The 25,474-nt window shown below is 42.3% G+C and overlaps 1 protein-coding gene across 27 annotated transcripts in view; it reads right to left on the reverse strand.

Moving 5' to 3' along the window:
* BCAS3 (BCAS3 microtubule associated cell migration factor) overlaps nt 1–25,474 on the reverse strand; it is a 608,745-nt gene that overhangs the window by 142,979 nt on the left and 440,292 nt on the right. For 2 of the 27 annotated variants that reach the window (XM_069602717.1, XM_069602716.1), the window contains one exon: nt 21,217–21,579. The exons of the other annotated variants lie outside the window; for them this stretch is intronic. In XM_069602717.1, the coding sequence (XP_069458818.1) occupies nt 21,518–21,579 (62 nt within the window). In that variant the 3' untranslated portion in view covers nt 21,217–21,517. Of the gene's footprint in view, nt 1–21,216; nt 21,580–25,474 lie in introns of those variants that run through there. 27 annotated transcript variants of the gene reach the window in all.

The raw sequence follows: 25,474 nt of genomic DNA on the forward strand, positions 1-25,474 counted from the left end.
TAAGCCAACTTTTTCATTCTCCTCTTTCACTTTCATCAAGAGGCTTTCTAGCTCCTCTTCACTTTCTGTCATAAGGGTGGTGTCATCTGCATATCTGAGGTGATTGATATTTCTCCTGGCAATCTTGATTCCAGCTTGTGCTTCTTCCAGCCCAGCGTTTCTCATGATGTACTCTGCATAGAAGTTAAATAAGCAGGGTGACAATATACAGCCTTGACGTACTCCTTTTCCTGTTTGGATCCAGTCTGTTGTTCCATGTCCACTTCTAACTGTTGCTTCCTGACCTGCTTATAGGTTTCTCAAGAGGCAGGTCAGATGGTCTGGTAGTCCCATCTCTTTCAGAATTTTCCACACTTTATTGTGATCCATGCAGTCAAAGGCTTTGGCATAGTCAATAAAGCAGAAACAGATGTTTTCATGGAACTGTTGCTTTTTCGATGATCCAGTGGATGTTGGCAATTTGATCTCTGGTTCCTCTGCCTTTTCTAAAACCAGCTTGAACATCTGGAAGTTCACGGTTCACGTATTGCTGAAGCCTGGCTTGGAGAATTTTGAGCATTGCTTTACTAGCATGTGAGATGAGTGCAATTGTGTGACCGTTTGAGAATTCTTTGGCATTGCCTTTCTTTGGGATTGGAATGAAAACTGACCTTTTCCAGTCCTGTGGCCACTGCTGAGTTTTCCAAATTTGCTGGCATATTGAGTGCAACACTTTCACAGCATCATCTTTCAGGATTTGAAATAGCTCAACTGGAATTTCATCACCTCCATTAGCTTTGTTTGTAGTGATGCTTTCTAAGGCTCACTTGACTTCACATTCCAGGATGTCTGGCTCTAGGTGAGTGATGAAATCCTTTAAAAATACACTATTAATTATCGTTTCTTATCAAAGGCAGCTTCTTTGGTTAAAGAGTTCAACTTGTTTACAGTCTCCTTCATAATTTCTAACACTATGAGGGCTTAAGAGCATCTCAAAGAAAAATAATAAAGAGCTCCTGAAACCATTCAAGGCTTCACTGAAGAGCCAGGTGACTGGTCCCACAAATGGGAGTCATGCTTGGCAAAATGAGGAAGTTCCTGCTGCTGCATTCTACTGGCCTAGGGGGATGATGCAAAAATTTGCAAAAATGAGTGTAAAAAAAAGGCATTCTCAGTAGAACAAGACGTGAAAAACTTTAGGACTGAAAATCTGAAGGGAGAGCCTCCAGGTGGGAAAGGAGTCTGTGTCTACACCTGTGGGTGAGCCCTTGCTCTCTACTCCCTGGGGTTCATTCTCAAGAAAGAGGAAAAGTAATGCTACCACCACTGCACAAGCTGTTCTTCTCTTTATAAAGGCTTAAGGATTTATCTGCAAATCTCTCTTTCCATGCTGACCTCAGTGCAAATTTTACATGAAGTTAAGAGAGAAAAAAAATCATTATAGAAAAAATAAACATGGTGTTCTGTGATGACCCAGATAGGCAGGATGTGGGGGTGGGGTGGGAGGAGATCCAAAAGGGAGGCAATGAGCTTCCCGGGTGGCTCAGGGGGAAAGATTCTTTGTGCCAATGCAGAAGACACAGGAGACCTCGGTTCGATGCCTGGGTCAGAAAGATCCCCTGAAGAAGGAAATGGCAACCCGCTCCAGTATTCTTGCCTGGGAAATCCCATGGACAGAGGAGCCTGGTGGGCTACAGTCCACGAGTCGCAAAGAATCGGGCATGACTGAGCATGCAAGAGCCTGCCTATGTACACACAGATTCACTGATTCACTTCACTGTACAACAGAACTTAATACCACACTGTGATGCAATTACACCCCCGCCCCAAAGAGAAACAGCATCAAAAGCTATGTTTCCCAAGGTTTCGGGTTCTGAAAATCTCTCCTAGAGCCGCAGAAGCCTTCCTGACACAGCACAGGTGCTCTGCTGGACCATCATCCATAGGACCTTCGCCTGCTTTCTTCTCTCTCGGCCTCCGGTCCTTCTCTCGGTCAAGTGACCAGCACACAAGGGCGCCCCCCACACTCAGGACTGGCGCTACTGTCCACCTGCTCATCTCACCTCGAACTCTCAAGGGCAAACATGAATGCTCCCCTTTTCTGTTTCAAATCTCCCCGTCCCAAGGGTGCCTCTGCCATCATGATCGTCTCTGGCCTGTAGGGCATGTTTAGCTTTCCACAGCGGCAGGGACTACCACCCACCACAGAGGCCAAGTCAGTTATCTTCATTTGGGGTCCAGGAATGAACCTCTGGGCGTCCTGAAGTCCCTGAAAACATATACAACATTGTGTGTCTGAGAGTATCCACCCCCTTCTTCTGGAGTGGACTCACAAATTTCATTAGCTTCTCAGCTCTGTCTATGACCCCAAAATGTTAGGAACCGCTGACTTAGATTTTCCAGATTTAGGTGGTGGAACCTGCACCCCTCTGGAACAGTCTGTGAGGAGCCATTGAGGTCATTCCACTACATTCTCAGACATGCAGATAACACCACCCTAATGACAGAAAAGTGAAGAGGAACTAAAGAGCCTCTTAATGAAGGTGAAAGAGGAGAGTGAAAAAGCTGGCTTAAAATTCAATATTCAAAAAATGAAGATCATGACATCCGATCTCTCCATGACAAATATATGGGGAAAAAAATGGAAACAGTGACACACTTTATTTTCTTGGGCTCCGAAATCGCTGTGGTTGGTAACTATAGCCATGAAATTAAAAGATGCTTGCTCCTTGGAAGAGAAGCCATGACAAACCTAGATGGCATATTAAAAAGCAGAGGTATCATTTTGCTGACAAAGGTCCATAGAGCCAAAGCTATGGTTTTTCCAGTAGTCATGTATGGATGTGAAAGCTGGACCACAGAGAAGGCTGAGAGCCGAAGAATTTATGCTTTCAAACTGAGACACTGGAGAAGACCCTTGGAAAATCCTTTGGAGTGTAAGGAGATCAAACCAGTCAATCCTAAAGGAAATCAACCCTGAATATTCATTGGAAGAACTAATGCTGAAGCTTAAGCTCAAATACTTTGGCAACCTGATGTAAAGGGTCGACTCATTAGAAAAGACTGATTCTGGGAAAGATTGAGGGCAGTAGAAGGGAATGATAGGAGATGAGATGGTTGAACAGCATCATTGACTCAATGGCCATGAGCTTCAGCAAACTCTGGGAGATGGTGAAGGACAGGGAAGCCCGGTGTGCTGCAGTCCATGGGGTCGCAATGAGTCTAACATGACTTAGCAACTGAACAACAACCACTACTCCGAAACAAAGATAGTCTGTATCCATCCCGGGTAACAGTGTAACATTAGCTTCACATAGAGTAACTCTAACCTGTATGAAGGGGGCACTAGCACCCACATACAACATCTCATAAATGCCCAGCCTGGAGCCCCTCTCCCAGTCTTCATCATTCCTTCCCCAGAGGAAAGCATATTCTATTTCATGCATAATCTAGTTACCTGAATTTCTGGTCCTCAGAATTAGAAGCAATGTACTTAAAAGGAGGCTTCCCTGGTGGCTCAGAGAGTAAAGCGTCTGCCTGCAATGCAGGAGACCTGGTTTCGATCCCTGGATCAGGAAGATCCCCTGGAGAAGGAAACGGCAACCCACTCCAGTACTCTTGCCTGGAAAATCCCATGGACTGAGAAGCCTGGTAGACTACAGTCCATGGGATTGCAAAGAGTCAGACACGACTGAGCAACTTCACTTTCTTTCTTATTTAAAAGGAAAGAGATGGTATAAGTAGATGCACTGATAACAATAAGAAAAAACTTGGTCTCTCTGAGCCTCAGTTCCCTCATCTGTAAAATGGACACAGTGAGAGCTTGCTCAGAGGGTCACTGTGAAGATTAAATGAAGTTTCCCATGTGATGTTATGTGTACCTAGCATATATTACATAGTAAGAGGTTTCGTACTGACTGGTTGTCAGTCTTGATGGCAGAAAAATAAAGTCACAGTTAATACACATGAGTACTGGAGCTATTTTGCATCTGAGCAAGGAATATGACACTTAAAAATAACCTCAACCTTTAAGATGTAAGACCTAGTACAACATTATTTTATAACAATGAGTCATTCAACAACTCTAAACACAGTATTTCTAAATTGTATATACATATATGCAAATGTAGAAAAAGTATAAAATCATGCATAGATAGGATGATATATACCAAACTGAGGCCAGTGATTACCTCTGGTAGCAGTAATTAGTTAGGAGGCTCTAGTTTCTTTCATGAAAAAGGTGAGGATGAATACTACATGTTGTTTTTAAGTTTTAAAATTTGCACAATGGGTCCATGTGGATACTATTATGTTCTGTAGTTTTCTATATGTTTGGAATATTTCATAATTAAAAATTAAAAATAGATAAAAAGAAAAAAAAGAGTTATTCAACAATTAAGAACTACATGCCTAAGTTGTATAATAGCTCAAAGGGTCCTCAAGAAGCAAACAAGCATGAATCCACTTGAGAAAATCTCCATGCAAAGGGTTAAAACATTTAAAATAATTATCTGCACACTTTCTTCTCCAAATATGCACAAAAAGACAAAGTGTCAATGTAACTTAAATGCTTCAAATATGGGGCCCCCTTTTTTTTCTGACATGCTGGAGTTACCCAAAAAGTAGGTATTGTAGGACAAATTTTTTTCAAATTCAATAGAAAGGATCATGGACCGAACAGCGAGAACATTAAAACGCATATGAATGACACTACTGTGGTCAGCAGGTGTTTTAGAAATCACACTGTTTTCTGAATGTACAACAAGAATTAAATCAGAATCAGGGGCTCCCCTGGTGGCTCAGTGGAAAAGAATCCGATTGCCAGTGCAAGAGACACAGGTTCGATCCCTGGTCTGGGGAGATCCGACGTGCTGTGGAGCAACTAAGCCTGTGCACCACAGCTAGTGAGCCTGTGCTCCACGAGAGGAGCCACCACAACGAGAAGCCAGCAAGGCAACCGGAGAGCAGCCCCCGCTCTCTGCAGCCAGAGAGAAGTCCACAGCAGTGAAGACCCAGCACAGCCAAAAATAAATAAATAAAATTATCTTAAGAAGACTCCATTATGAAAAAAGAATTAGAATCAACATGTGGTAGAGAAAAAAGTGAACCTTAATTTGCAAAAGGACAATCATATATTCTGTAGCTGAAAATATATGGGTAGTGTCCATAATACCATATGTAAAGAAAATAGATCCATTGAAGAATCACTAATACCTAAGCTTTCACCCTCCCTTCCTTGGTTGTACCCACTGGAAATAGGAATAAATATCCCCTTCACCACCATACTAGATCCCGCTAAAGTCTGAGGTGGAAAATGAAGCTGGGAGAATAACCTGATTACATATGCATCAAGCGCAAGCACAGATAAATGCTTCTGGATTGTCGGGATAAGACGCTCAGGGCTTATTAGGGCTCCTTGATCCAGAGAGATTTAAGGATCTGGTTTCAATTAGATGCTTTAAGCTAGTAAAACTACGTTCACAAATACACACTTATAGAAGAACTTAAAACTAAGATAATTAAGATGCTGAGGAAAGGAATTCCATTCCTTTCCTTCCCCTCCTTTATTTGCAATCCCATTGAAAGAAGAAAAAAAGAGCTGAATGATTTCATGAATTAAACAACGGTGGCAAAATTAAATAAACGAATCCAGAAGGATCTTCACAAACCGAACACTGATACAGTGAATCTTTGGGGAGGAAGTGTACAAGTTCATGACCTTTGACACAGTGGCCACTGGCTAAAACCAACACAAGTGTAAAAAGGTAAACTTCAGAAGCAAGTGAAATTAGATCAATGCAGGGAATTCAGATGGTTGCTTATTAAGCGAAAAAGGGTAACTATTATATTTAGCACATAATCTGTGTCCTTGCAAGACTGTTAGGCCTTAAAACAAAGGCAGGCTGGGTCAAGAAAGAAGAAAAGGAGAGATGACTCTTATTTCTCTAAACAAATGCCTGAGCAAAACTCACATGTCCACCAGAACAGACTTGCTACCAGTGACTGCTTCCATTCTAGATCACCGTTGACAAATTTCTTATGGTCAGATTAACTTCTGACATGTCAAAAACATCTGTAGGTGGTAGCTATGGCTATTAGCATGGCATGGCTTTGGAGTTCAAATCAAACGTCTCACTCTTTGTGTTCATAAAACCAAAGGCAGAAAAGCAGAAGAAAGGGTTCTACCTGCCGTCAGTCTGCGCCGCCAAAGTGTGGCTGTCAAGCACTTGAAAGATGGTTAGTCTGAATGGGGATGTGCCTTAAGTACAAAATGCACAGCAGATTCCCAAGACTTGGCAAGGAAAAAGCCCGTCAAATAATCTATTAATCATTTGTTTATCGATTAAGCCTTGAAATGGTATTTTAGATATACTAGGCACACCAGGAAACTGAAGGACAGAGAGTTAAAGGAATTTCAGGTCACAGAGGTAAGCAGCTGAGAAAACAAGATTCAAGGACAACTGACCAACTAACATTCAAGACCCCATACTCTCCAGTCTAACTTTTCAGATGGTCTCTCCTTTCACCTTTCTTTGTCACACCCTGTCCCCTGCAGGCAACCCAGAACACCTACTTTCCCTGTCTGCACATCATGTCTTCAGGGTACTATTCTCCCCGCCAGGAATGACTTCCCTTTTCCTATTTCCATATATAACAAAACTCAGCTCACATGACACTTCTTCCATGAAGCCTTTCCTGAACTTCAAGTGGAAACTAATTCCTTTTTCTTGTATTACTTTTTAGTCATAGACATATTTAGTCTATCTTCTTGATAAGAAGAACTTGGCTTTGTGCATATTTAGATCACCTATGGTTCCTAGCCCAGAGATCACATAACAGGTGCTCCAAAGTTCCTTTAATAAATGAATGGGTATTTGAAGTATTTAAAGATACAGGATAGAAACTAAAACTGCTTTCTATCCTCAAAAAGGTGTACAGTCAAGTACAGGAGGAAAGATGGACTAACCAACTGATATAGAGCAAACGCTTTTCTGTCCCCAGTTAGAGGAGGCCAAGGGGAATTGAAGAATGGCAACTTCACTCTCACTCACCCCCTTCTATTCAAATCCTAGCACATGGCAATGCTTGGCAGACATCCTTCAGACACGATCAGGCTATAACTGAGTTCTAGCCATACTGCCTGGCTGACATCTGTAGCAACAACTTCACACACCACAAAGAACCCAGACTTAGGAAAGCAGCTGTTCTGAAAATACCTGTGCTCTTTCATCATCACATGGCCACCTTGCCAGTGGCTCTCAGAGATGCCAATATAAATTACTCCATACTGTGTTCTAAGAAATCAAGATATTCCTCCTGGCAAGTGTATCCTAATTGCTGGTTTTAAATTTTTTAAAACTTGACATCCGGAAAAGACACTGTGTAGCCCTTTATAATGACTCATGGTTAAAGATATCTTTTAGCGAGATGTTGGCAGGTGGTATATAAAATAAGGAAATGCATGAACATGAAGAGAGACAGTAACCAAGATGACCGGATGAGGCTGCTTGCCAGCCAGCCAGGACCTGATTAGAGGTGTCTCTACTAAGTAACATTTTGAAATATTTGTGAAAAAAAAAAAAAAAAAAAACCAGCTCTGAATCCTGTCATGCGTGGAAAGCAAAAATAAACATTTATAAGAAATGTATTCCACAATTACCATCCCCAGTTATGACTAAGGGTAGGGAGATACTGCATTGGCGTTCCTCCAATGTGGAGGATTAAACTACTGAATTTGGGACCAGCAAACCAGGAAATGAGAAAAGTCCAAGGTGGAGTAACATCACCACTGAGGGAAACCTGAAGGGCTAGCTTTGGGTTACACGGGCGACAAGTTTCAGTCCCCACTTTTCAGGGAGGGTACAAGGATGAAAGCAGGGGAGGTGTGTGCACAGGGAGCAGCAAATGGCTTTACTCAAGGCAGCTGAGTGAAGCAGAAGGGAACCTCAACACAAACCCCAAAGCCAGCGGGGCAGAGGAATCAGCCCGACCTGCGGACCAGTCAATCCCCACCTTGACCAAGACCACTGATCACATGATGTAACTTACAAAATCAGCCATAACACAGAAAAAATTAACTGCACTGCCTCACTGGTAAGCTATACACGTAAGGCAGGAGTGCAGAATTTCACAGAAAGATCTATCAGGTAAACACATCTTTACCTCGGAGAAAATACATTGAGCAACTCTGAAAATAGGAATGCCACAACTCTCTTCTTTTTCAGTAAACCTCCAAAATTTGAGGCCAGGAGCCATTTCCTTCTCCAGCGGATCTTCCTGACCCAGGGATTGAACCTGGGTCTCCTGCATTGGCAAGTCAGTTCCTTACCACTGAGCCATCATCACGAAAACAGAAGATTCTCTCCCACTTTAGAGAAAAATGAAGCCTTAAAGAAAGGAAAAACCATCCCAAGACCACAGTAGGCAGTCAGGCCTAATCTTGATTTTTTCTATTCTTTTTTAAATGTTCATTTATTTGGCTGTGATGGGTCTTAGTTGTGGCATGTGGGATCTTTTACTTGTAGGGCAGTTGGGGCATGTGGGATCTGGTTCCCTGACCTGGGATCACACCTGGACCCCTTGCATTGAGAGAGCAGAGTCTCAGCCATGCGAGAGCAGAGTCTTAGCCACTGAACCACCAGAGAAGTCCCCCAACCTTGATTTAAGACTGTAAAAGAGAATATAGATTCTCAAAACTGAAATCTGGAGCTTGACAAGTTTAGGGGTGCGCTTTCTCTCAAAGGTTTATGCCGAATATTTTTATCATTTATTTACAGTTCCTCACCATTCTTTCATATCCTGGCTAACTGAATCCTTCTGCCATTCTATATCCCCTACACTTGTATCTTTATCTGCTTGTACTATATTATGACCGCTAATAAATTCCCTAAACTGGGCACTTTAAATGTATGCAGGGATTATATATACATTTATTGAGTACTGGGCATGTGTATTCTTAACAGAAATAGTAATATCAATCCCTGTTAACCAAACACTTGCAACTGTGTGCCAGGCACTGCGCTACAATTGTACATTTTCTTCTTTAATCCCCAACAATACGAGTAGGTTACAATTCTCATTATAATTTTCATTTTACAAACGAGGAAGCAGAGGCAGAGGGAGGTAGACCCACTGTTGGTTAGTGATGTGATTAGCTTTTCCCTGACTCCAGAATTTATACTCTTCGCCATTACATTCTCCCATAGGCCATATTCTTGCGGTTTTCCCTTTATGTTACGTAGCCTCCTGCAGTTTTCTTTATTCAGTGCCTTGCTGAAGACCCCAAACACAGGCACATGTAATAAAGCCATTTTTATGATCTTAGTTGGAGTAACAGTCCCAATAGGAGCATAGCTAGCAGCAGCTTCAGGAAAGGTAGCTAGCTGTAAGAAAGCAAAAAACAGGCTTGGGCCTTCCCAAGAATCCATTTCTGAATGTGTCCCAGAGGTGCACTTTTTTTTTCCCCTTCCAACCTTGATAATCAAATTTATCCCTTAATAGCTAAAGTCATGCCTCTGCTGGTGACAAGAAGTTAAGAATCTTAAATCTCTGAGGGACAGATGACAGCCTAGTACTATCAATCTGGTTTGGGAAGAGAAGGCCGTGAAATGGCCTTAAGTGTCTGATAGGAGATTCTTCGCAGGCAGCCTGAAAAATCCGTGGAGGGTGATAATGATAAAAACCAATTCTCAGCAGGTAGAGCTTGAAGTAAAAGCAGTTTCTCTCTGACATCAGAAGGAAGTATTCTTAGACCTTCTTTAAAAAGAGCCAGGCAAGCTATTGTTTCTACTCCCTCAGAAGGGAAATTGATGGAGAGGGACAATCAAAGCTGCTGATGTCTGCACTGACACTTCCAAACACTGGGATTCTACTATGAACCACACTTTTTAAATGAAACACAGACATTTTCTTCAGGGGTGGGAGGTGGGGTAGGGGTAGGATGTGTGCCTTCCTGAGAAGACTGGGTTCTTGCGTTTTAGTAAAAAGTTTATTATTCCAGCCATCATGTTTTTCTTCCATTTTTATCACCAGTTCCCTTTCGGGTACCCTGTTGACCTTGGGCACAGATAATCAAGGACCATCTTTGGTGCCACAGCTAGGTCAAAGTCATATCATTTTTCACATCATTGTCTTAGTTAAAAGAATTCTAGGAGAGGTGGATTTCCATCTCCTTTCATCCTACGATTTGCGGTTTTAAGTCACTAGTTGGGAATTCAGTCACTTTGTTGCAGCTAAAGATCAAGTAATGGAACTTTCACTTTTTTTAATTTTCAAAGATCAAGTAATGGAATCCAAGTTGAAACTGTATTAATTCACTCTGCTTTAACCCTGGAGACGTATTTCATAAAAATCCAAGTATTATGAAATAGTCAAAATTGTCTTCATGTGTGGAAAGGTGTTTTCTTCTTTGGTGTGCCTGTCAGACGTGAAATAAAACTCTAAAATGTGGGAAAGCTAGAAAACAGGAGCTCTGGGCATGGCATTCTCCAAAGAGATCCTTATGACTCCGCCAAATGAGAACACTTTAGTTTTAATGACACACCAGGACTTTTCTCTGAAAGGTTCTGGGAATGGCAGACTTATTCCTGGTTAGACCCTCTCTCTCGCCTTAACCCCCATAACCCGTCTTGTTTTTCCTGCCCCCAACAGGATGGGAAGAAAACGTCCTTAGGAGACCTTTCCTTTTTTATATTACACAATCTCATCTCTGGAATTCAAGTCCTCTTACGGCTCAGCCCAAATAAGAAGTGCTTGTCACCAGGAAGGCGGCCATCTGAACATGCAGCAGCTGGATGAGAAAAGAGGGCATGTCAGCCCAGAGCAGCAGAGAGGGTTTCTCACGGCAGCTATTTGCAACCCTCCAAGGAGCTTCAGAGGCTGCCCATTAAAACCCTGTTAAAACACTTCTGATGTTGTCAGCAGCAGAGAGCTGAAATAGCACAGCGATCGCTGAGATGCTATCTGCCTCGAGCAATTCAATGGTACTGTCAATACTATGAGCAAGAAGGTACAAGATAAGCAACAACCTAATTTCTACATCAAAATTTCATAAACTCCCTCAGTGGGCAGCACTCCATGTGGGCACAGAGAGACCAAGCCAGTGGACCACCCTGGGGAGAAAAAAAAAAAAGACCTTTGTGTTCAGATCTGGCCCCAAAGTCCTGAATCTACACACAGCTACTGAACTTACAACACTCCCTAGGAAATTTGTCCAGAAAGGAATTGCTGGAATGAATGGTCCTTTCCCAGGCACCCCTGGGCACCAGTCAAGACATGGGATTTCTGGATGAGGTTCCTTTCTCAGAGGTCTTAGTATGTTCAAAAGACAACTTGCTGTATCAACATCCATCCACATTTGTTCCTCATGAGAAGAGTCCAGTTGTATCGAAAAGGCTACAGAATCTGCTGGATTTCATACTTCACTGCCCTGCTTCTGATTTCCTACAACAGTATTAGTCACAGAGACCAGAATCCTAATTCCAGAGCACCTTTCCTTGTCAGCAATATCAAGAAGCAGCTATCTGTTTTGGATCTGAGCTGATAACAGCAGGTTATAGAGGTGAATCCCTCTGTTTTAGAAGCACACACCCTGGTATCATTTCATTTGGTGGCTCTTTCTTTTGGCCAACATAAGGTGATAAGCAGAGTGGCTGTCATCCATACTGGTGGACTTTTAAGGGTGAAACGCTGAGCACCGCTGATAAATAAACCGACACGTGCAAGCAGGATCTGGGGAGACTGGGACCTATGGTTAGCCAGGTTGAGTCCTCGCAGTAAATCGAGGCTTGAAAAGTTGTGTGATGGGATAGGAAGTGAATAAGTGGTTTTTTCCTCACAGAATGAACAGCAGTCTGGAATGAGGATGCTCAGCCCACCAGCTGGATGTCTTTCTTGCCTAATAACAAACATCAGGCTGTTTGATCCACAGTCGTTCATGCAGACAACTGTGCCAACTCAGCCCTGACTTCTCGGTGAGAAGGCGGGGGCGTCACCACGTGATTACAATGCAGTCACATTTACCCGCTGCAGTTTCACACACAGGGTCCTGGGACAGCCAGCAACATGTTTCCAGGAAATCTACCTGAAGCCAAGAGCACGCTGGTCTTAGGGTCCTCTTCTCTAGCCCCAAAGGACAGACCCTAGTGGACAGAAGGTAGGAAGGGGACTCCAGACTGAGAAAGCCAGTGCAGCCAGCTCCACGAGGAACAAGAGATAAGCACTCAATTCAACTTCTCATGACCCAACATTTAGCATTTCTTCTTTTAACCTTCTTAGTTCTCCTTATTCAAGTTGGCTGGAGACCATGAAAGCCCAACCAGGCTAGAGGCAAAGCAATATTAAGTGAAGACCTACTTGGAAAAGGTCTGCTAATCTCAAGATTTCTGGCAGTCACTAGTCTACCTAAATCATCAGTGGCCAATTATAACTGTTCACTCAAAACACAAAGGTATCTCAGAGCCATAAATTCAGTAACCAGACTACTCTGAGGAAGTCTGACGCTTTACTTGCCTAGTTTATTTTGTGCCTGGCATTAGACAGTATTTAAAAACCATTTTGAGGAAGGGAGAAAATAAGGCTTCAAGGAGTTTCAGCAGAGCAAGTATGAGTCACTACATGATCAGGAAAAAGATTTCTCAAGCATATCAATGAGTGAGAGGAATCTGCCTGATGATACCAGATCTGTAAAACCTAACATGAGATAAAAGGGAGAGGGATTCTGAAGGGTGTCTAGGTCCTGGGAATATGCCCTTCATTTACTTGTCCAGTCCTTCAATCGCTCCAAATAACCATGACGGGGGAAAGAAAAAGTGTTTCCGCTCTCAGTTCCTGTTCATCTTTTTCATACTAGATTTCCTATAATTTACATTTCTAAGGCAAGCCAAACTCAGTCCCAGTGATTCCCGGGGCACAATATCCTCACCAAATACTTCCAAACCATTGTAAGGACTGGAGATCATCCAGGTGGGAAAAGAATCTATTCTTTTCAAGAATCCAGATTTTTCACCATCACAAAAGGCAGTGTGCGTGCGTGCATATGAAGTCGCTTCGGGGGTGTCCGACTCTTTGCAACCCACTGGACTGCAGCCCACCAGGCTCCTCTGTCCATGAGATTCTCCAGGCAAGAATATTGGAGTGGGTTCACAAAAGGCAGAGAACACTTTAAAACCAGCACTACATGGGGATGACCCAGAGAGATGTTATGGGGAGGGAGGTGGGAGGGGGGTTCATGTTTGGGAACGCATGTAAGAATTAAAGATTTTAAAATTTAAAAAATAAAAAACTAAAAAACAAACAAACAAACAAAAATAAAAAAATAAAACCAGCACTAACTTTAAACTCTTCGTGGCAGACAAGGACTTGATATTTAGATAAAGGAAAACCTGCACAAGTATGTCCAAACTCACTGTTAACAAACGCACATTCAATTCTGCTACCTTAGAAGAATGGGTTTGAAAATTATCTTTAAAAACATTTTTTACTGAAGTATAGTAGATTTACAATATTGTGTTAATTTCTGCTATACAGCAAAGTGACTCAGTTATACATATGTATAATCTTTTAATATTCTTTCCTATTATGTGAGAATTATCTTACTTCATATCAAATCAACAAGTATTTATTGAATTGCCTAGTTCATAGATATTGTATAAAATAGAAAGAAAGTATTAGCTGCTCAGTGGTGTCCGACTCGGCGAGTCCATGGACTGTAGCCCGCTAGGCTCTTCTGTCCGTGGAATTGTCCAGGCAAGAATACTGGACTGCGTTGCCATTCCTTTCTCCAAGGGAATCTTCCCAACCCAGGGCATTGCAGGCAGATTCTTTACTGACATTATGACATAGGCTAAATCCTACCTGTGTTTTAATTTGGTTTCTTCATTCTGAACAGTTAGGTTTTTGTTTGTTTTTACTTTAAACTTCTATTGAGGGTTAGGATGAATTCTAGAGAAAAATAGCTTCTCCCTCAATACTCTGTAAACCTGAGTTAAGGCAAATCAGACAAAAGAGTGACAGAAATCCCAATAGGAGTATCTTCTGTTGTAATTAAATACATATTGACATCACTCTAAATCCACTATGCTCAATTTCTGGACATCCCACGATACACTAGGAATTTCTCTCCTCACTTACTTACTTTATTTATGGGAAATGGGAAGAGACAACTCACATCAGCTCCCTAATCTGAAATGATGCTATACCTCCACAGGGAGGGAAATGGCTGAGAGATTATGGAATAAAATATACAATCAGCAAGATACTCAGCAAAATGTTCTGAAATATAAGAGATCTATTGCTAGGAGAACCAACATAAATATATATTTTCATAATTTAGAAAAACAGACTTATATATTACACTCGTAAAAGTAAAAGAGATTCAACTAAGACAGAGGTTTTCCTGGACTTCTCCAGTGGTCCAGGGGTTAAGAATCCACCTGTAATGCAGGGTACAAGGGTTTGATCCCTGGTCTGGGAACTAAGAACCATAAGCCATGGAGCAACCAAGCCTGTGTGCTGCAACTATGAGTTTGCACACTCTAGAGCCCGTGTGCCACAACTACCGAAGCTCAAGTGTTCTGCAGCCTGCAACAATTGAGTCTACACACCACAACTAGAGAGTCCCATGCACCGCAACGAAAGATCCCACATGATGCAATGAAATTCCTGCATGTCCCAACTAAGACCCAAAGTAGCCAGATAAGTAAATAATATTTAAAAAAGAAAAAAAAACAGGTTCTCAAATTTGGCTCTACACTGGAATCATCTAGGGAATTTTTTTTTTAATTTTTATTTTTACTTTACAATACTGTATTGGTTTTGCCATACATTGACATGAATCCACCACGGGTGTACGTGAGTTCCCAAACATAACCCCCCTCCCACCTCCCACTCCATATCATCTCTCTGGATCATCCCCGTGCACCAGCCCCAAGCATCCTGTATCCTGCATCAAACATAGACTGGCGATTCGTTTCTTACATGACAGTATACATGTTTCAATGCCATTCTCCCAAATCATCCCACCCTCTCCCTCTCCCTCAGAGCCCAAAAGTCCGCTCTACACATCTGTGTCTCTTTTGCTGTCTTGCATTAGGGAGTTTAAAAAAATACTAATGTCTGTGCTTCACCCTCAACTGCTCTGAGTGCAGTCTGGAGAGAGGGAATTTTTGAAAGGTTCCCAAAGAATTCTAATGTGCAGCCAAGGTTGAGAATCACTGCATGAGCGTTGCTGGTGTCCATATCTAATGAAGCCTGGATATCTTGAACTGGGGGCAGTTAGCAAATGGAGGAGGTGAATATGAAAGAAAGAGAAATTGGGAGAAACTAAGAGTCGGACACGACTGAGTGACTGAACTGGACTGAACTGAATGTTAATCTTTCACACTTCTTGTAAATAATCACAATTTACTTTGAGATTAAGGAGCTTTAAAAATACGTCAAATATGCTCGTCTGTATTCCAGAGTCTGCAGCACAATGCACGCTCGTTTCCACTCTATGCAAGGGAGCAACGCATGCTAGCTAGGAGACATACTCAAGTGTCTGCGTGTCTCTAGGTTAGGTCTTTCACAAAATACTGAACTGAAGGAGAGAGCGGTAAAGTGTTAGGAGAAAAGAGGCCTAGGCAGTGACAGAGACAAATAAACACCAAGACCACCAGATTCTCCATCCAGAGAAAGAAGAGTCAGCTAAGCTAGTTCTTTTCTATGGTGCTTTGATGCCTGAAATATTTTCTCTAACTCATGGGTTTCAAGAGACATCTGTTTCTCTCTCAAAAGAGTTAAAAGAATTAGACATCAGTGAAATATATCCTGGTCTTTAATTCTCAAGAAGCTAGCTCCCTGAACTGAAAAATATTAGACCAAGCCAAGAAATAGATTAAGAAAAATCATAATAATAGACAATATGTGAAATTAATCCTGGTTAGTTACATTTTCTGCCTATCTGCTCCTGCTATCAAAAGAGAGATCCTGATTAGTTCCTTATATTTTATCTAATGGATGTAACAGAAATGTAGGTTGCATTTATAGGCTAAGTCTGCACATTAACTACGCAAGTGGCAACTTTTCTGAGATGAAACCAATAACAGACTTGTGGTACATTCATTGATAGCCAGAGACTACCCTTTTGAATAGTTATCTTTCAGTAGTTTCCAGGAAAGTCACTGTTAATCCCAAGTAGGTCCAACAAAATATGCCTTTAGTTGGAATGCGATTCTTTGAAACCAGCCCTACAGAGTCCTCCCGTGAGGTTAGTTAGTATCTGCGGCCCCACTTTAACTCAAGCAACCGGGCCTCCCCGGTGGCTCAGTAGTGAAGAAGCTGCCTGCCAAGGCAGGAGACACAAGTTCGATCCCTGATCTGAGATCTCACATGCTGTGGAGCGACTAGGCTTGCGCGCCACAACTATTAAGCTTGTGCTCTAGAGCCCAGGAGCCACACTTACTGAAGCCTGTGCGTCCTAGAGCCCACGCTCCACAGCAAGAGAAGGCACTGCAACGAGAAGCCTGCACACCGCAGCTAGAGAGGGGCCCCAGCCCGCCACAACTAGACAAAAGCCACTGCAGCACGGCCAAAAATAAAATAAATAAAACGTTCAAGAAAGAGACAGCTGCATTTAAAAAAAATCCAACCACCACTCTGGACAATCATTCTGCCTTCCACTTAAGGAGGCATTTGGCTGGCAGAAGGCCTCACTCAACCCTTTCCACTTATTGTATGATTTTGCTTTAAATTCCCATGATGCCTAACTTTTGTCCTGTGAAAAATTTATGCATAAGAATTAAACAAAGGAAGGAAACTAACACTTTCTAAGGCACTGAACAGTTGGCTAAACTCTGAGGAACACAGAAAAAGTGTGACACAGATCCTGCCTCAAAGAAGTTAACTATCTGATGCGGATTCAATTCTAAAACATAAAAGCAACTGCACACAGAAAAATCAAAGAGGTATTAACTAAATACGGGAATACTCTCAGGAAAGGCTTTTGGAGGAAAGGACCAGAAGAACATATGGATACAGGCAAATTTGCAAAGGAAGTTCATAGAAACATTGCTAACCAAGGTCACTGCCCCAAAATGGGACCGCCACGAAGGCCATTTCATTTTCTAGTGTGATTTCTAAGATAGGTTGAAAAATGGAAATTGGAAACTAGTATTAGTGAGCGTAATAATTGCCTTGGTTACAATTAAGGTGGGGGTAGTATCTGCCTAAAGCAAGGCAAATATAAAGCTATCTTGGCTAAATCCATTGACTTGCGTAGGCTTCCCAGGTAGCTCAGATGGTAAAGAATGCCTGCACTGCAGGAGACCTGGGTTGGGAAGATCCCCTGGAGAAGGGAGTGGCAACCGACTCCAGTATTCTTGCCTGGAGAATTCCATGGGCAGAGGGGCCTGGCAGGTACAGTCCATAGGGTTGCAAAGAGTCGGACACAACTGAGCAAACACTTTCACTTTCACTGACTTGCATATACATACATCGTGCATGCGTGCTTCCTTAGTCACGCAGTCATGTCTGACTCTTTGCGACCCTGTAGATTTGGCCCACCAGTCTCTCTGTCTAGGGATTCTCCAGGGAAGAATACTGGAGTGGGTAACCATTTCCTTCTCTAGGGGATCCTATACTGTAGGTGGGTTTTTTACCATCTGAGCTACCTGTGAAGCCCATACATGCATACTTACATTTTATACACTCATGTCTATTATATTTATTTTAAATATATTATAATTTTATATATCCAGGTGTACATATAAAAATAAAGTATGTGTATATGTGTATAAAACTTTATCCCATGCCTTATCTTTTGCGGACTTCAGATAGCTCTTTGAAGGTGTAGACAAATTCTTTGCTGTAAGCAAGAAATTTAGGGGGTTAGTACATATATCGGGCTTCCCTGGTAGCTCACCTGGTAAAGAACCCACATGCAATGCAGGAGACCCTGGTTCGATTCCTGGGTGGGGAACACCCCCTGGAGAAGGGATAGGCTACCCACTCCAGAATTCTTGGGCTTCCCTGATGGCTCAGACGGTAAAGAATCTGCCTGTAATTCGCAAGACCTGGGTTCGATCCCTGGGTTGGAAAGATCCCCTGGAGGAGGATGGCAACCCCCTCCAGTATTCTTGCCTGTAATATCCCCATGGACAGAGGAGCCTGGCAGGTTACAGTCCATGGGGTTGCAAAGAGTCGGACACAACTGAGTGACTAAGCACAGCACAGTACATCACCTTATCTTTAGACTAATTGAGCTCCAAAAGAGGATATCCTTCCAATGGAACAGATCTCTTTCACAGGTAGGCTTTTTGTAAATGGGATATGTATACTCTTTAAGAAGCAACAAGTTGAGAATATAAATCTGTCAAGTCTAGAATATTCCTATTGAGTTTTACAAATGGCAGAAAACAATAGGGTACCAGTTCTTTCTAACATTAGCCGCTTTGTTCCTCTCACGGCCTTACAGAAAAGATTGTTTGCAAGTCTTCACATCCTTACAAAATATTCAGATTCTTCAATGAAATGAGGTTCCCACATGGTGGATACACCCACACAAACTGCTACAGTGAATGAAGAGGATTATAGTCAGATCTTTGATGATCCTAACTTTATGCGAAGGCCCTGCTCTGGTGGGCAGCTTTCCCTCCAAATCTATGCCTGAAAAATTTTACCCAAGAAACAGACCCTAGACCTTCAGAAGAGCTGTTTGAGTGGTTGACTCGAAACATTTCCTGTGTAGGAACATTTCCTGGTGTAAGTACAGTGATGGCTCCCTGGCTGAAATGTCAGAGGCTTTTTGCTGTTGTCGTTGGAGAAATGACCTGGATGCAAGGAAAAGATCCTGAGTCTAATGATGCATAATTCCTCCTCGATCAATGCACATCTGGAATACCAACCTCAGGAGAGCCTGCCTGCCTTATGCAGACACCTCTGCTGCTTCGAGATAGCGCTCTTTTCAGCCAAAAGCTCTTACACGGAGCAACACTCACTTTAAATCACCTTTCAAACAGCTACTCATCCAAGGGAAGACAATTCAAAAGGGATCAAACTGGGCAGCTAAGAAGTCTGCGGCTAGAGACGCGACAAAAGAGGTCAGAAGGGACCCAGGGAGAGGATGGCTCTCAAAGGGACAGGAGAATCGCTGGATGTTTACCTTCTTGTTTGAAAAGTCTTTCGGGGCACAAGTCTGGTCAATACAGAAGCACAGTCACTTGGTGGCCAACGGAGCTATCGTATGAACTAACCAGGCAATGATTACAGATGACAGAGGGGAAAAGGGAAGAGGGGCTGGTTCTAGCAATTGTGAAGGGGGAAGGTGGAGAATGTTAACATCATTCCATTTCTTCTGAAGAAGACAGACTACTCTCTACTCTCACCCCAGGTTTTTTTTTCTCCTTTCTTCTACCCAGGGCCAAGACCCTGGCTCCGAGAAGGCTGTGGGCAGCTAGGACTCTGGTTCACTTCCACCATCTCTAGGGATGTGGGTCCAGCTTGGCCGGGGACAAACTGGAGAGAGGATGCTTTCAGTTGTTGAAGGAGGCTTACACATGCCTTTATTTCCCCACGATAACCTATCCCTACCTGCAAAGAAGCAAAATGCCCATGGAGAGTAGATTTCCTGTTTCTTTTCCTGACTCCCTGAGATGGGAGAGCGTATTAGCTGAAAAAGTCCCTTCCTTTCACTCTCCATTCATGTCTGTTTTAATTCTGAGTTAGGGAACCACTTTGTGATCCTATTTAATAGCTGCCCCTGGAATTGTCTCTGCTGAGCAGTTTACTAGTACTCTTACCACAGCATGAGGATTTGATGCTTAGCACTTGGTCACAGGGCGATTTCAGCAATAGATCCCAGATGAGAACTTAGTGAATATGAGCCTCTCCCCGATATTCTTCCTGGCCACCAGGTATGAATCAGTAAGAAATTCAGAACGCTTGCTTTTCAAAAAAATTTTTTGATGTGGATCATTTTTAAAGTCTTTTTGAAATCTGTTACAATATTGTTCTGTTTTCTGTTTTGTTCTTTTGGCCACGAGGCATCTGGGGATCTTGGCTCCCTGACCAGGGATTGAACCCGCAACCCCTGCATTTAAAGGCAAAGTCTTAACTGCTGGACCATCGGGGAAATCCCAGAACACTTGCTTCTTAATGCTGGCCCCATCTTTCAGGACTTAACTCCAATATTCACTCCTTTAGGAGTTCTGGATAGCATCTCATAGACTATAAAGGTAAATCTCTAAATGGCTCCAAAGGGAGCTTTCAGGACTTAAAAAGCCACTCCTTCACAAAAGCTACAAACTTCCTTATTACACAACAGGAACAAATCCGCTGGGTTACTTCACCTTCTAAGGGATGAGTGACTCCTCCACCTGATGGGATGACAGTAACTTCCATGGATGTGATACGGCAGTCACATACCAAATCAGCACGTGCCAATATTCTTGATGAGATCTGGCTCGATTTTAAACTTCATATTCTATCCTTTCGGGAACCCTGACACCTTCTCTCTGCAACTGATGGAATCGGCTCCCAGACCTGATGGATTCTGTGTCTCATTAGAGCACGGCTCAGACCTTTCCTGTAGAGGGTGAAGACTGGACCACGTTCAACTGGCTTTCTGTTCAGTCTCTTTAAAAAGCAATGGCAGCAGCTCTCCTACAAAATGGTCCAGGGCGGCCACCTAAAAGGGTGGGTGATCTTCATAAATGGACAGGAAACAGAAAAGACGAGTATTTGGGCGGGTGACAGAGCCCTTAACTGGCCCTTCAAGATACGAGCTGTTCTGTTAAACATAGGGCCATTATGCTGGCCGGCCATCCACTTTAAACCCCAGAGTGATTAAAATGCTGGCAGGAAATGAAAGCTCTCTATTGAAGGTCCTTCCCTGAGGTCCTAATTTCAAACCAAATTTTACAGCACCGCACAGGAACAAAGGAAGCCCAGTCTTCCAAGTCTTCTTTTTGTCACTTTGGACAAAGACACCCCCTCATACTCTTCAAAGAACAATGGCCTCTGTAGAGCCACAGCCACGCCAAGAATGGGCACAAACCATACAGAAACACATTTTAAAAATACATTTTACACTGCCCTTGACATTTCAGATAAATAGAAACCACGGTGCTGAAATTCCAAATATTTCATCCTCTCCCTCCTCCCTTCGCCTCTATAATGAGAATTTTCCTATTTTCCCAATCTACTTGATCTTTGACATTTTGGCCTCTGTGAATGGAGGATACAGTGGAGTAGCCAAATAAATTAATTATTCAGATAACTGCATTTTATTAAAATAATCACTGGCATTGAGACACAGTCGCACAATTTTCCACCATCAGGAGACAAGGATGGCTATGAACCTTTCTTTCATTGAAACGTCGCCAGAGTCTTTCCTGTTCCTTAGTCCACTGTGACCAAGCCAGGCAAAACATGTTATCAGGACAGGATTTCTTTTCTTTCTTTTTTTTTTTAATAGCTGTTGTTTCGGGGTGGCCCTTTTTTCCTCCCCCGTCTTCTTCTGCAGCAAAAACAGCTTTCATGTTTTTACTGAACCACTTCAGACTCACTCTTCCACACAGTGGATGTTTACTTGGATTTCGCAGGCTGAGAACAGCTGGTTGTTTCCTAACAAATGGAACACGAGACCATATGTTTCAACATTTAAGCAGTTTTGAACCAGAGGTATAATTCTGACTGTCCTTTGTGGAAACTGTATGTTAAATACCCAAAGGATCCGCGCCATACTAGAGATACGGTACCCCCTCCCCTCCCTTTTTTAGCGCATTTCCCTTAGCAACAAAACCACTCCACACCACTTACATCACACACTCACACCACAAGTTTGCAGAGAGTACTGGTGAGCTGAGTGCAGCCCTGCTTCAGGGGCAGCTGTATTTTAAACAGGAAAAGACAGCTAAGCAGACTTTTTCCTTCTAATTCTGTTTGGGAACAAGATGTGTCTGAGGCCCTCTGAGGGCACATCAACAATATGGATACCTATTTTCTTCCCAGAAGCCCGGACCTAACAGATGTATAAAAGAGGAGGCTCTGATAGTCATAGTCAGGATGACCAGATGCTGTGTTTCTCCCCCCTTTGCTTTTCAGAACTTTCTCATGTGAAGCTGGGCTAGTGAGGTTCAACTTAAATTCATGCTGAGGATGAGATATGTCCTAAACCGAGGAACTTTTCACAAAACTTACTATCTCAGCTCTCCCATGAAACTTATTATCACATTTCTTTTAAATTCAAGACTTCAATATTAATCATTAATAACATTGTGGCTAGTGGTAAAGAACCTGCCTGCCAGTGCAGGAGATGTAAGAGACCTGTGTTTGATCCCTGGGTTGGGAAGATCCCCTAGAGGAGGGCATAGCAACCTGCTCCAGTATTCTTGCCTGGAGAATCCCATGGACAGAGGAGCCTGGCGGGCTTCAGTCCATGCGGTCACAAAGAGTCGGACACGACTGAAGGGACTAACGATGCATACATGCATTGTCATAAAACAAGGTATGGATTTCAAGTCAGGCTGAGTCAGAGCATTAGCAAGACGTTAGCACTGCATCAGGAGGAAGAGTCTCTTGTTCCTGGAAGATGAGAGCTCAACTTTAGAAGAAACTAAATGCAGTGAAAAGTCAAATATATGCAAATAGGCAATACAGTAAGTCAAAGACCAAGTGCAGGAGAGTTGAACAGGAAGCTACCAGCCTCTGGAAGGCCTGAGAGCTCATGAAACCTCCCCATTTTGAATTTAGATTTTGAAATAATAAGTTGAAGTCAATACATTTGTATAGGTCATTTTTTTTTTAATTTTAGTTTTTTATTTTTTAAATTTTAAAATCTTTAATTCTTACATGCATTCCCAAACATGAACCCCCCTCCCACCTCCCTCCCCAGAACATCTTTCTGGGTCATCCCCATGCACCAGCCCCAAGCATGCTGCATCCTGCGTCAGACATAGACTGGCGATTCAATTCACATGATAGTATACATGTTAGAATGTGATTCTCCCAAATCATCCCACCCTCTCCCTCTCCCTCTGAATCCAAAAGTCCGTTATACACATCTGTGTCTCTTTCCCTGTCTTGCATACAGGGTCGTCATTGCCATCTTCCTAAATTCCATATATATGTGTTAGTATACTGTATTGGTGTTTTTCTTTCTGGCTTACTTCACTCTGTATAATCGGCTCCAGTTTCATCCATCTCATCAGAACTGATTCAAATGAATTCTTTTTAACGGCTGAGTAATACTCCATTGTGTATATGTACCACAGCTTTCTTATCCATTCATCTGCTGATGGACATCTAGGTTGTTTCCATGTCCTGGCTATTATAAACAGTGCTGCGATGAACATTGGGGTACATGTGTCTCTTTCAATTCTGGTTTCCTCGGTGTGTATGCCCAGAAGTGGGATTGCTGGGTCATAAGGTAGTTCTATTTGCAATTTTTTAAGGAATCTCCACACTGTTCTCCATAGTGGCTGTACTAGTTTGCATTCCCACCAACAGTGTATAGGTCATTTTTTAAAATATTAAATAAGAATTACTTATTAAGATAAACTAGGTAAGAGGTAAAAACTGTAGGTAACAGGCTGTTTTTACCCTAGACTCAGAAAGGCATTTCTTTGGACTCGATCCTAAATGCCCCAGTCTCTATAAGTTCCTGTATATGTCATTAGATATAGTTTTTGAAGAAGATTTTTAAAATAGCCCTCCTTATTATCATTACTATACACTTCAAGGATAATTTAAAGAGGTGATCAATATTAATTCCCAAGATTTTTTTCTCCATCCACGTTCTTATATAACAGGGAAATTAATAATACCACCAATATTTTTCTTTCTCTGATTTCACTTAAGTGCAAGAATCCTACAGAGAATTTTACAAAGCCAATGTGTTCAGCCATGTTACTAATAAAATTTCAGCAAAACCAAAACCATTATTCCTCCCCACCACTTTCACCAAACAAGACACAAACATGTCCTTAGTTGCTCAGTCATGTCCGACTCTTTGCGACCCTACAGGCTGGAGACCATCAGGCTCTCCTGTCCATGGGGATTCTCCAGGCAAGAATACTGGAGGGGGCTGCCATGCAGGGGATCTTCCTAATCCAGGGATCAAACCCAGGTCTTCTCATATTGCAGGTGGATTCTTTACCATCTGAGCCACCAGGGAGGCCAAGACACAAATACATGTATGCATTATTTCTGTCTCAGCTTAATTCTCACAGCTCCAGGAAAATTCGGAAAATGGACCTTCTGCCAGCTGACTTTCTTTGAGCTCTGGGACAGGGCAGAGCTCCTCTCCTGGGTTTTGGAGCAATATAGGGATTGCGTGGGGGTTGGAGTGATTGGAGAGGGCAGTTACATCCGTGCTTTTAAGATGTTACTCAGTACACAAGAAAATGTGTACCAAAGCGTTCAGTGTAGTTTTGCTTGCAGAAGCAAGCATTTTTAACCAACTGCTACAGGGAGGCAGTTAAATAGATTATAACATCTCCATATAGCAGAATGCTACTGGAAAGAGCTCAAGGAACTGGAGCAGAGGCCAAGGAGTCAGAATACCTTCGTTTGAATCTAGTCTTATTTTTAAAAAACTTATTTATTTATTTGGCTGTGCTGGGTCTTGGTTGTGGCATGTGGGATCTTCTTCAATCTGGGTTGTGGCATGCAAGACCTTCAGTTGCGGCATGCAAACTCCTCCAGTTCCCTGAACAGGGACTGAACCTGGGCTTCTGGCACTGACAATGCAGAATCTTAGCCACTGGACCACCAGGGAAGTCCCTAGCTTTGGCTTTTACTATCTTTGTTACCTTGGGCGCAACTTTAATGTTTCTTTAAATCAATTTCTTCATCTATTAATACTTATATCCTAAAGTTATGGTGAGGATTAAGTGAATTAACACACATCTGCCTTGAGAAATAGTTTCCGTCCTTATTAATATACAGACAATGAAAGAATAAGGCAAATCTACAAGTGCAATATATACTGGCAAGAAGACAGTATCTGTTAGAAATTGGTGAGAGTAAAATACCAGTTGGAGAGCAGTACATAGAGTAGTATGAGAACAGGGAAGAAAATCTGAATTTCTGTGCTTTCATGCATATAGCAGATAAAAGTTTAAGAAATATCCCTGCTCCACTGACAGATGAGTGGATACAAAAGATGTAATGTATACACACAATGCAATACTACTCAGCCATAAAGAAGAATGAAACAATGCCATTTGCAGCAACAGGGATGGACCTAGAGTTATACTAGGTGAAGTAAGTCAGACAAAGACAAATATCACACAGTATCACTTATATGTGGAATAAAAAAAAATGATACAAATGAATTTATTTCCAGAACAGACAGACTCACAGACATAAAAAACAAACTTAGAGTTACCAAAGAGGAGGGTGGGTGGGGAGGAACAAATTGGGAGTTTGGGATTAATAGATACACACTGTGAAAGATACATACTACTATGTATAATATTAACAACAAGGACCTACTGTATAACACAGGGGACTATAC

Source organism: Ovis canadensis, chromosome 11 (genome assembly GCF_042477335.2).
Source record: "Ovis canadensis isolate MfBH-ARS-UI-01 breed Bighorn chromosome 11, ARS-UI_OviCan_v2, whole genome shotgun sequence".
In the NCBI taxonomy this organism is placed as follows: domain Eukaryota; kingdom Metazoa; phylum Chordata; class Mammalia; order Artiodactyla; family Bovidae; genus Ovis; species Ovis canadensis.